Below are 13,105 nucleotides of genomic sequence, written 5' to 3' on the forward strand. Positions count from 1 at the left end.
TTACAGTAAAAAGGTATGATGATGATGCCCGAAACCGTCTTTAATGTACTGTACTGTACTAATTACCGGTTTTATGTTACGTAAATGGTACAACTTCTTGCTAATCAAGCTGCGATAAACTCTTACTTCATGCCCGACGTCACTCAAAAATAATGGTCGATAGTTAACCCCGCCCTTATAAGCATTCGCGTAACCGATTGGACGATGAACTTCACAGTTTGACGACTGGAAAGTTACCAGATACATCCTTTTCAGCATTTAAATGACTGTGTAATGTGGCTAAAATAATCAATACGTGCGTCATGCTATTCTCTTATCAGTGGATTATCCATTACCCCATGTGGTGTTTATGGCAATTACTTGTGAAAGTAGGTACCGAGTGCTCTTTTAAAACAGGGAATATTGATACACTGATAGAGAAACCTTGATTTTTTTGGACAATGTCCACATTCTTTTACTGAAAAATACACTGATCGGAAAATTTCAAGTGCCCTGGGGACTCTGATTTCGAAATTCAAGCGCCCCGGCAAGGGGCGCTTAAATGGCCTGGGGTAAACCATGATAATAATACATTGCCAAAGGAGATACTTGATCAACCAAATCAGAAAATAAATTGAAAGCCACAAGAGGGTATGAATCCGCCAAATAACAAGCCGTTTTATAAAATGACAATAGACAATACTTTTACTAACTTTGAAGTATGAAAATATGTTGACTTTGTTACAGGAGGTAAAAATGTACTTTTAAAGTTGTCATTGTTATTGAGTCATCTCTAATGCATTGAATGATAAAATCAAAGTACTGGCAGTACTGGTGTGACGATGCTTTTGAAGAGGATGGATATAAAACATCAATTTAAGTTTATCTATATCACCACAATTGTGTATGTTGATACGAACATTTGGGTAGGAAAAAAAATTTGGTAGGAAAAAAATTTGCGTACGAAACATTTTTGGTACGAAAAAAAAGTTTAGGGGTACGGGGAAGTAGTACCCATGGGTAACTTGACCCATTGAGCGAAACTGGGAGGCGGGTCACATTCTTGTTCATTAAGTCTGGCAATACATTCATGATGATGAGCACATAGCCGGACCATGTGAGCTCAATCGTATGAGCACTTGACTATCCGAGTTCGCCCACGAACATATTGATAAGTTAACTAATAGAGAAATGGCCTTATACATGTATATGCTGAAATCTAACAATCAAACGAAATATCAAACATGGTATGTTCACTTAGGTGGTTGTGTAATTTCTGTTAGAATATCGTATTCAATATGTAAATTTTAAATGATTGTGCCCGCACTGGAGTTTGTTGCCTTGTTTGAGTCTATACGCGCCTAGGCTGCACCCAGTGTGTGTATTTGTGTTTTTCCAAAGTAATGAGTTACTTCCACGCTGAGGCTGCATAATGTTGGGACCCGGAGTGTGTCCAGCACTCCTACCTAATAAGATTAGATTGACGACAGTTGGGACGAATTTTGAATGATAGCTGCAATTTCCAGCTATTTGTTTTGTACTGAAATACTTGTTAATTTTGTATATGGTCAAATGCTGCGGGGGGATGAGATTTTCCGGAAAAAAAACAACTGTCAGGAATGGTGACCACAAAACATACAAAATATAACATTGCGCCGGGAGCGGGAATCGAACCGGTGTCGTAAAGGTGAAAAAGCGAACTTCCTTACCACTGTGCTAGCGGGACGGACAATTACGCAAAGAAATGTTGTTTTATCTATATATATCATAGCAGTGCAGCGTTTACAATTTGCAGGTTCGAAATCGTTCGCATTCTTTAGTTTTGTGATCACGTAAAAAGTTAATTTTACATGTTTTTATTCGCAATTTATTTACTAAATCGAGAACAAATATCAAACAAAATAGAGAAAATATATAGTTGTTTCATTGGTCCATAAAAATAAAATGGATGTAAAATAACTAATTTGAAATTAACGTTCTGATACACTTATTGAATCTGTTTCCCCACGATATGCTGTTCTATTAATATTTACCTTTATCAACACGAACGACAACTCTGCTAGGAGAATGTTATCAATGAAAATCAACGAGCAATCTCCTACGCATTGGCGAATGCCAAGGGAAGTAACTGAAAAATCGAGTTATCTCAATCGGACTGGCTCGGTCTTTTACATAGGTCGCCATTGTTAAGATTTTTTTTACTGGTTATCAAACCTTGGACGCTGCTGTTCCAGCATCGTCAAAAACTCTTATGGCAAGGCTACAGTAAGTGTTGTTATGCCCCCGAAATCTACTGATGCAAAGAAGCAAGAATGATCTGACTATCCGTTGGTCTGTTCTTTGGTACATGGTTAACAAAACATGAAACATTCCTTTAAACATCCATAATGATTCTTACAAAGTGTTGGTGTTTCGATGAATATTTTCTATGAACTCTCAACACATCCCCATCACCTGATATATTTTGATGTTGACGTTGACTTACTTGTGGACTTAGAACTCATTCAGAAGGTTTCAATTCTTGGTTAAGTTAAACTGACATGTCTCTGATGAAGAGTGTATGCCAAATGACCACTGAAATCGACCATATCACTGAAGGCATATGATCAAATGAGTCGTGTTCTGAGAAAACTGTGCATAAAACGTGTGTAAAGTGTCGTGGCTAATCAGGGAAGACACTTTCCGCTTTTATGACATTTTCGTTTAAATGAAGTCTCTTCTTAGCAAAAATTCAATTTATGGGCAAAGTGTTTTCCCTGATAAGCCTGTGCGGACTGCACAGGCTAATCTGGGACGACACTTTACGCACATGCATTATTCCCAGTTTTCTCAGAACGTGACTCAAATATTGGTTTGTGCAAAAAAGTTCCAAACTTTGAAAAGACGCATTGACATATCGCAAAGCGAATTTTCCCAATTTTAGGGATTTTCACGCTTACTAACCGTTGAGCAGATACAGGTATTAGTGTTGTTTTTTTCACCGTATTGGAAAATGGGACAGGTGCCTTTGCATTTGGAAATTTTGTGTCATTTTGATCAAATTTGGGATTAAGTATTGTTAATTTTTTGCTGACAAATACTGTAAATTGAGAATAAAAGTGATATAACTATTGTATTTTATAAGGTTAAATTGATAGAGCTGGATTTGAGATGAAAGCAATGTTGAAACTTACTGAAACAAAAACTATTTATTTTTTTAGCTTATCTATTTTTTGAAAAAAAATTATGAGCTATTGTCATCACCTTGGCGTCGGCGTCCGGTTAAGTTTTGCATTTAGGTCCACTTTTCTCAGAAAGTATCAATGCTATTGCATTCAAACTTGGTACACTTACTAACTATAATGAGGGAACTGGGCAGGCAAAGTTAGATAACTCTGGCGTGCATTTTGTCAGAATTATGTGCCCTTTTTATACTTAGAAAATTGAAAATTTTGGTTAAGTTTTGTGTGTTTAGGTCCATTTTATTCCTTAAGTATCAAAGCTATTGCTTTCATACTTGCAACACTTACTAACTATCATAAGGGGACTGTGCAGGCAAAGTTATGTAACTCTGACTGGCATTTTGACAGAATTATGTGCCCTTTTGATACTCAGAAAATTGAAAATTTGGTTAAGTTTTGTGTTTAGGTCCACTTTATTCCTACAGTATCAAAGCTATTGCTTTCATACTTGCAACACTTATTAACTGTCATAAGGGGACTGTGCAGGCAAAGTTTTGTAACTCTGACTGGCATTTGGACGGAATTATGGGCCCTTTATACTTAGAAAATTGAAAATTTGGTTAAGTTTTGTGTTTTGGTCCACTTTACCCCTAAAGTATCATAGATATTGCTTTCATACTTGGAACACTTGCAAACTATCATAAGGGTACAGTAAAAGGACAAGTTGCATAACTCTGGTTGTCATTTTTACGGAATTATGGCCCTTTTTATGTCCCCCACTATAGTAGTGGGGGACATATTGTTTTTGCCTTGTCTGTTGGTCTGTTGGTTGGTTTGTTTGCGCCAACTTTAACATTTGCAATAACTTTTGCAATATTGAAGATAGGAACTTGATATTTGGCATGCATATGTATCTCATGGAGCTGCATATTTTGAGTGGTGAAAGGTCAAGGTCATCCTTCAAGGTCAAAGGTCAAATATATGGGTCAAAATCGCTCATTTAATGTACACTTTTGCAGTATTTCAATATTCAAGATAGCAACTTGATATTTGGCATGCATGTGTATCTCATGGAGCTGCACAATTTGAGTGGTGAAAGGTCAAGGTCAGCCTTCAAGGTCAAATGTCAAATATATGTGGCCAAAATAGCTCATTTTATGAGTACTTTTGCAATATTGAAGATAGCAACTTGATATTTGGCATGCATGTGTATCTCATGGAGCTGCACATTTTGAGTGGTGAAAGGTCAAGGTCATCCTTCAAGGTCAGAGGTCAAATATATGTGGCCCATATCGCTAATTTTATGAATACTTTTGCAATATTGAAGATAGCAACTTGATATTTTGCATGCATGTGTATCTCATGAAGCTGCACATTTTTAGTGGTGAAAGGTCAAGGTCATCCTTCAAGGTCAAATATATGGGTCAAAATTGCTCATGTAATGTCACTTCTTCAATATTGAAGCTAGCAATTTTATATTTGAAATGCATGTGCAACTCATGAAGCTGCACATTTCGAGTGGTGAAGGGTCAAGGTCAAGGTCATCCTACAAGGTCAAACGTCATATAGGAGGACATTGTGTTTCACAAACACATCTTGTTTGACTTAGTAACTTTGAATATACGGTTAAATTTTGTGTTTCGATCCACTTAACTTCTAAAGTATCAAGGCTATTGCTTTCAAACTTCAAATACTTTCATGCTACCATGAGGTAACTGTACCTGGCAAGTTGAATTTTACCTTGACCTTTGAATGACCTTGACTCAAGATCAAATTATTAAATTTTGCTAAAATTGACATAACTTCTTTATTTATGATTACTTATTTATTGATACTTTGACAAAACTACTTTTAACTGACATACCACAATAGTCTCCACCCAAACCATCCCCCCTGAATCCTCCCCCCTCCCCCTAATTTTTTTTTTTTTTTAAGATCATCTCCCAAATGACCACCACACCTCACACTTTACCCCCCCACCCACCCCCAAAATTATTTTTTTTGAAACGGTTAAAAAACACAAATATTTATATTTATTATTTTATTTTTGAAATACCGTCTAACCATCGCACCCAAGAATCCCCTCCCCCCCACCCACCTACCCCCCACCCCTGAATTTTTTTTTGCATTTTTTTTCGCATTTTTGGAAGATAATGTAATAAATGTCCACACCCCCACACTAAACACCCCTCTTCACTCCACCCCTCCCTCCTTTGTGATTGAAATTGAGAGTCCCTTCACCTTTAAAAAGAAAATAGATGAGCGATATGCACCCGCAAGGCGGTGCTCTTGTTAAATCTTCTATTGGCAATTTTCAGGTCCAATTTAGGAAAAATATATACTTTTTTGTGTTGTCTGACTATGGTCAGGGGACATATTGGCGTTACTTGCTTTGGCGATGTCGGCAGCGGGGTCTGCGGCGTCACACTTTTTTAAAAAGGCTCATAATTTCTGTGTCCCTTCAGATATTGCTTTCATATGTGGTATGCATGTGTATCTGGACAACACCTTTCCATGCACATACAATTTTTTACCCCTGTGACCTTGACCTTGAACTTGAGATCAGCGTTCAGGTTTGAAATATGCGACCGGGATTTGAAAAAGGCTCAACTACTGTGTCCCTTCAGATATTGCTTTCATATTTGGTATGCATGTGTATCTGGACAACACCTTTCCATGCGCATTAAATTTTTTACCCCTGTGACCTTGACCTTGAACTTATGGTCAGTCTTCAGGTTTGGTAATCTGCCAATGGATTTGAAAAAGGCTCATAACTACTGTGTCTCTTCAGATATTGCTTTCATATTTTGTATGCATGTGCATCTGGACAACACCTTTCCATGCGCATAATTTTTTTACCCCTGTGACCTTGAACTTGAGGTCAGTGTTCAGGTTACAAAATATGCGACGGCGATTCGAAAAAGGCTCATAACTACTGTGTCCCTTCAGTTATTGCTTTCGTATTTGGTATTCATGTGCATCTGTACAACACCTTTCCATGCACACAAAATTGTTGACCCCTGTGACCTTGACCTTGAGGTCAGTGATCAGGTTTCGAAATCTGCAACCCATTTCGAAAAAGGCTCATTACTACTGTGTCCCTTTAGATATTGCTTTCATATTTGGTATGCATGTGTATCTGGACAAGACCTTTCCATGTGCATCCAAGTTTTGACCCCTGTGACCTTGACCATGAACTTAGGGTCCGCGCATAGATTTGGAAATCTATGACCGCAACCTTAAAAAGGTTCATAACTACTGTGTCTTGAGCTTTACTTTGAACATTAATTTTTTTTTTGTATAGTTTTTTTTGATGCCCCCAGCAAATATGACGCAGGAGTCATATAGCGATTGTCCTGTCCGTTAGTCCATAGGAAAGTCTTGGTTAACCCATTTTGACCGTTTAGTCTGACATCAATACGGCTTGCTACAGAGCTTTGATACTTGCATGGATGTTGTCTCTCATCAGCCAGCATCACCCAACCTCATTTTGACCGTGACCCTATTTTGGTCTTAGACTTATTGAAATGGGCCAATTTCTTGGTTAACCCATTTTGACGGTTTCGTCTGTCATAAAATCAAATGAAATCAAAAAGGGTAAAAGTTTGATTGTAACAACATTAAGAATTAATGTCCCATCCCTGATATAATAGTAAACAATTAACACTGATATGCTACCGTCAGGCGACACATCCATCTTTCAGAGTTCTAGTTTTCCATTGGAAACGGGCCCTCTTACAGAACCCAAATTTGTATGAAAAAAAGCACTAGGTACTTTTCATAAATGGTAAAAAAATTAGCTATCTCATATTTTCATCTGTATGTTACAGTTTGTATGTAGATATTATATACAATATGATCATATAACACTTGCTGAATAACACGAGTTTGAGAACATAGCAACAACAATTAGGTCGTCTCTTGTCTATTAAATTTGCTCTTTATAATCACTGTCCCTGGCTAAAATTTTTATCTGATAATATTTGTTTAACCTTCAGGATCTTTGACAGCTCTGTGATATCGGCAGAAATTAAACCAAGCAAAATCATCAGGTAATAGAAACCACCAAGTGTATATTATAATACATGCAGTCGAAACACGGTTATATGGATAGTCAAGTTTTCGTATCATCACATTTTCTCTTTAAATTTTAAATGCTTCTTTCCAAAATCAATCAAAACATCATTCTGTATTGTCAATAATGAAGTATAGTTGAATCTAAAATTTTAAATTAAACATGCCAGCTTCTTGTTCGTAACGCAGCATGTATTGATATCACACCTAAATCTTTCTTAACTGACGATGGCTGGTAGTATTTTTATAGAATTTTCGAGGTCTGTTTCTGTTATATTAAATCATTTTCAGAGTTTGTTACATGTTTTATCCTCTAATTAAGTCATGTAGAATGAAATGATATTCATTCATGTTCATATGCAAGTAAATAAATTTATCATCCATGCTCAACGACCGTTGAAGGTACCAAGTCATGAGGATTTTTTTTCTAACTAAAGCCACAACAACCACACAGGACGATGGCTCACTGGTTTCCGAGCAACATGGCATCCCGCTCGCGAAGATGTGTTTGTCGTTGGCAGCATGAACAGACCCAGGGAGGTAGGTTGCTGACATTGCTGGGATAGCCCAACATCAAGACCAGAGAAACATAAAGGCCCACTTAGGTTTCAGGGTGGAAACATCAAGGCCCACTTAAGTTTCAGAGTGGAAACATCAAGGCACACTTAGGGCTCAAGGTGGAAAAATCAAGGCACACTCAGGGTTCAGGGTGGAAACATCAAGGCACACTTAGGTTTCAGGGTGGAAACATCAAGGCACACTTGGGGTTCAGGGTGGAAACATCAAGGCACACTTAGGGTTCAGGGTGGAAACATCAAGGCACACTCAGGGTTCAGGGTGGAAACATCAAGGCACACTTAGGTTTCAGGGTGGAAACACCAAGGCACACTTGGGGTTCAGGGTGGAAACATCAAGGCACACTTGGGGTTCAGGGTGGAAACATCAAGGCACACTTAGGGTTCAGGGTGGAAACATCAAGGCACACTTAGGGTTCAGGGTGGAAACATCAAGGCACACTTAGGGTTCAGGGTGGAAACATCAAGGCACACTCAGGGTTCAGGGTGGAAACATCAAGGCACACTTAGGTTTCAGGGTGGAAACACCAAGGCACACTTGGGGTTCAGGGTGGTAACATCAAGGCACACTTAGGGTTCAGGGTGGAAACATCAAGGGACACTTAGGGTTCAGGGTGGAAACATCAAGGCGCACTTAGGGCTCAGGGTGAAAACATCAAGGCTTACTTGGGGTTCAAGGTGGAAACATCAAGGCACACTCAGGGTTCAGGGTGGAAACATCAAGGATCACATAGGGTTCAGGAACATCAAGGCACACTTTGGGTTCAGGAACATCAAGGCTTACTTTGGGATCAGGAACATCAAGGCACACTTTGGGTTCAGGGTGGAAACATCAAGGCACACTTAGGGTTCAGGAACTTCAGGGCACACTTAGGGTTCCAGAACATCAAGGCACACTTGGGGTTCAGGAACATCAAGTCACACTTAGGGTTCGGGAACATCAAGGTACACTTAGGGTTCGGGAACATAAAGGCACACATGGTCAGGAACATCAAAGCACACTTAGGGTTCAGGAACATCAAGGCAAACTTGGGGTTCAGGAACATCAAGGCACACTTAGGGTTCAGGAACATCAAGGCAAACTTGGGGTTCAGGAACATCAAGGCACACTTAGGGTTCAGGAGCATCAAGGTACACTTGGGGTTTAGGAACATCAAGGCACACTTAGAGTTCAAGAACATCAAGGCACACTTAGGGTTCAGGAACATCAAGGCACACTCAGGGTTCAGGAACACCAAGGCACACTTAGGGTTAAGGAACATCAAGGCACACTTAGGGTTCAGGAACATCAAGGCACACTTAAGAGTTCATGAACATCAAGGCACACTTAGGGTTCAGGAACATCAAGGCACACTTGAGGTTCATGAACATCGAGGCACACTTAGGGTTCAGGAACATCAAGGCACACTTAGGGTTCAGGAACATCAAGGCACACTTAGGGTTCAGGAACATCAAGGCACACTTGGGGTTCAGGAACATCAAGGCACACTTAAAAGTTCATGAACATCAAGGCACACTTAGGGTTCAGGAACATCAAGGCACACTTAGGGTTCAGGAACATCGAGGCACACTTGGGGTTCAGGTTGATTCCTTAAAGGGTCTGAATGGAAGTCTTAATGATAATGCTACACTGTACAACAATTGGTAATTGATGTAATTTCTAAGTCTCTTATTATTCATAAAGATATTCAAGCATATTTTATTCAATAGCATACTTTTGTGTATTCAGTTTACAAAAATGTAATACGCTAACGAGAATATTGTTTTTATGCTATATTAATGCACAGTTTTGTGCCCTTCAAATAAGCCAATTGATTCAAAAAATCAGTGTGAAGCATTTTGTTTGATCAATGTGTAGCAGCAAATAAAACCATTCTGTGATTAATTTTCCTTATTCTCAACTTCTGCAACTGCTTGAAATTAGCCATTGTTTGGGTACCTGTAGTCTTTAATGAGTGTCCTGATAAGAATTATTTTCTAATATGTAGCCATTGGTTATTTTGGTTATTGTTAAGGCTCACATTTAGCACATTCCCCTCTGCAGATCACGTTGTTCAGTGACAAGGGAAAGAAGCTGCACAGTTTCCTGGATCCAGATCACCTTGGCTCCGTGTGCAGCCTGAATGCCCTTCACACATCTAGGGCCATGCTGGTGGGGGCAAACTCAAGTGGACGGCTCCATGTGTTCATGTGATGTGTGTTTGTTGAGCAAATTGAGTGCACATCACACAAGGCCTTCGACAGTGTACGCAAACACTTACTGGCGATTTTATGTGTTCATTTGATAAATATGTATTGCTTTGAAACTGCAGCTAAGACTAATGTTATGGCTAACACTTGAAAGCTCTAAAGCCCTGGTGGTGGTTCAAACTCCAGTGGACGGCTGTATGTGATCATGAAGAAACATGGTCTTAATTAGTAGTAAACATTGTATGTTGCTCTGATACTGCAGCCCAACTGTGTTCAGTGCACCACAATTAAACCTAGATTCTTTATGTATTTGAGCCTTGTTTTGAGAAAACTGGGCTTGATGCCTGTGCGTAAAGTGTCGTCCCAGATTAGCCTGGGCAGTCCGCACAGGCTAATCAGGGACGACACTCCGCTTTTATGGTATTTTTAGTTGCAAGGAAGTCCCTCCTTACTGAAAATCAAGTTTAGGCGGAAAGTGTCGTCCCTGATTAGCCTGTGCGGACTGCATAGGCTAATCTGGGACGACACTTTACGCACATGCATTATGCCCAGTTTTCACAGAACAAGACTCATTTTGTGTAATCTATGATAGAGTGATCTGAGATCAAATGTTTAATGTACATATATATTTTTCTTATTTCTGCTTTCTAAATAATCTCTAAATCAAATAAACAGCTGTGTATTGTTCTTTATCAATAACATTTTTTTTAAATGTTCGCTGTGTATATAAATGTAAAATATTTGCAACCAGTTTTATTTGATTTTCAGACTGAAAGAATGTTTCCTTCTGTCCAAAGTAAGCGAATTAGTCGGACAAATGTAGCATTAGTTCAATATTTGACAAAATATGGCACTTTCTGACATGTTGTAGGAAAATAATTGTTAAAGATGCATATGCAACAATCCTGCATTAATAGCAGATGAATATGAAGTCTGATAAGACATTTACCTAAGACAAAGAGTGACAAGATATAACGCTCATACAAAGAGTCTGACGACTCGAACAGAGTTTGCAGAGTCTGCTTGTGTCACATTTTGTTTTTAAATTATTGTTTGTCCCCCAGTCTGTACTATTGTTTTTGCCCTGTCTGTTGGTTTGTTGATTTGCGTCAAACTTTTAAATTGGCCATAACTTTTGCAACACTGAAGATGGCAACTTGATATATCTTATTATTTGCAATAATTTGGCCAGTACAGGCTCTAATGGCTAATTAAATGTGCAGTAAAATTCCTTAAAATTTCATCAAATAATGTTGACCAGTTTTACTTAAAGAACTTAGATGCATCAGCAATCATTTGCAATTAGAAATAATGTCAAAGAAATTGTTAACCCTGCCAAATTCGTTTAAATAATGTGTAGATTGTTCAAAATGTTGAATGATGTTTTATTAAGTCTTCTAGAAAAACTTCATTTTTACAAACCACTCCTATTTCAAATCTTTTTTTTAGGTTTACCACTGTAGCTTTATATGAATATATCATGTCAATACGGGTAAAATGTACATTGTATATGTGTATTCTTGTGTTTTTTTTAATAAATACATTTTTAAAGTATATCTTATTGATTCTTATCAAGCCTGCCATCTCAGATGGTAGAGTGATGGCCAACAAATCAGAGGATCTTCAGTTCGATCTCCAACCTAGCCTTAGAACTTTTCTTTGGTCATGAAGTGATTTCTACAGGCATTCACCCCCACCTAGGATTCATGTAGTATAGTTGTCAGTTACTGGCTAAGTATGTGCAATTAGTACTGATAAATCAACTTACCAAGGAAGAGATTTTAGGTTAATTGACTGCTGTGATTTTCCTGAAATACTGATGAACAAGAGGCCCATGAAGGCCTGAATCGCTCTACTGCTATAAACACTGTGCAAGTTTGGAAAGAATAAGATGGAAACTATGTACTTAATCGCGCAAACAAGGAGAATTTTCTCAAATTCAAGGGGAGATTATTGTGTACTTATTTCTCCGATACTGCTCATATTCAATAGGGTTCAAATCCTCATTGATTTAAAGATACTGTGCAAATTTGGAAATAATTGAATGAAAACTGTGGAATTTATTGCGTAAACAAGCGGGATTTCAAAATTTTCTCATATTCAAGGGGAAGTCATTCTGGACTTATTGCTTCGATATTGCTCTTTTTAAACAAGGGCTGTTTGTAAAACATGCATGCCCCCCATATGGGCTGTCAGTTGTAGTGGCAGTCACTGTGACCTTGACCTAGTGACCTGAAAATCAATAGGGGTCATCTGCCAGTCATGATCAGGCGTAAGCATTCTCGAGTTATCATCCGAAATCAATTTTACTATTTCAAGTCACTGTGACCTTTGACCTTGTGACCTGAAAATCAATAGGGGTCATCTGCCAGTCATTATCAATGTACCCATGAGGTTTCATGATCCTAGGCGCAAGCATTCTTGAGTTATCATCCTGAAACCATTTTACTGTTTCGAGTCAATGTGACCTTGACCTTTGACCTAGTGACCTGAAAAACAATAGGGGTCATCTGCCAGTCATGATAAATGTTCCTATGAAGTTTCATGATCCTAGGCGTAAGCATTTTTGAGTTATCATCTGGAAACCATGTTACTGTTTGGAGCCACTGTGACCTTGACCTAGTGACCTGAAAATCAATAGGGGTCATCTGCCAGTCATGATCAATGTACCTATGAAGTTTCATGATCCTAGGAATAGGCATTCTTGAGTTATCATCCGGAAACCATTTTACTGTTTCGTGTCACTGCGACCTTGACCTTTGACCTAGTGACCTGAAAATCAATAGGGGTCATCTGCCAGTCATCTTCAATGTACCTATGAAGTTTCATGATCCTAGGCGTAAGCATTCTTGAGTTATCATCCGGAAACCATGTAACTGTTTCGAGACAATGTGACCTTGACCTTGTGACCTCAACATCAATAGGGGTCATCTGCCAGTCATGATCAATGTCCCTATGAAGTTTCATGATACTAGGCCTAAGCATTCTTGAGTTATCATTCGGAAACCATTTTACTATTTCGAGTCACTGTGACCTTGACCTTTGACCTAGTGACCTGAAAATCAATAGGGGTCATCTGCTAGTCATGATCAATGTACCTATGAAGTTTTATGATCCTAGGCCTAA

The 13,105-nt window shown here is 38.6% G+C and overlaps 1 protein-coding gene across 2 annotated transcripts in view; it reads left to right on the forward strand.

Moving 5' to 3' along the window:
- The window catches only part of LOC127868343 (WD repeat-containing protein 76-like), a 49,297-nt gene extending 37,767 nt beyond the window's left edge, over window positions 1–11,530 (forward strand). For both annotated transcript variants that reach the window (XM_052410023.1, XM_052410024.1), the window contains exons 12-14: window positions 7,139–7,192; window positions 7,652–7,754; window positions 9,834–11,530. In XM_052410023.1, the coding sequence (XP_052265983.1) occupies window positions 7,139–7,192; window positions 7,652–7,754; window positions 9,834–9,983 (307 nt within the window). In that variant the 3' untranslated portion in view covers window positions 9,984–11,530. The remainder of the gene's footprint in view (window positions 1–7,138; window positions 7,193–7,651; window positions 7,755–9,833) is intronic.
- The last annotated feature ends 1,575 nt before the right edge of the window (window positions 11,531–13,105 follow it).

This window comes from Dreissena polymorpha, chromosome 2, assembly GCF_020536995.1.
Source record: "Dreissena polymorpha isolate Duluth1 chromosome 2, UMN_Dpol_1.0, whole genome shotgun sequence".
Classification (NCBI taxonomy): Eukaryota; Metazoa; Mollusca; class Bivalvia; order Myida; family Dreissenidae; genus Dreissena; species Dreissena polymorpha.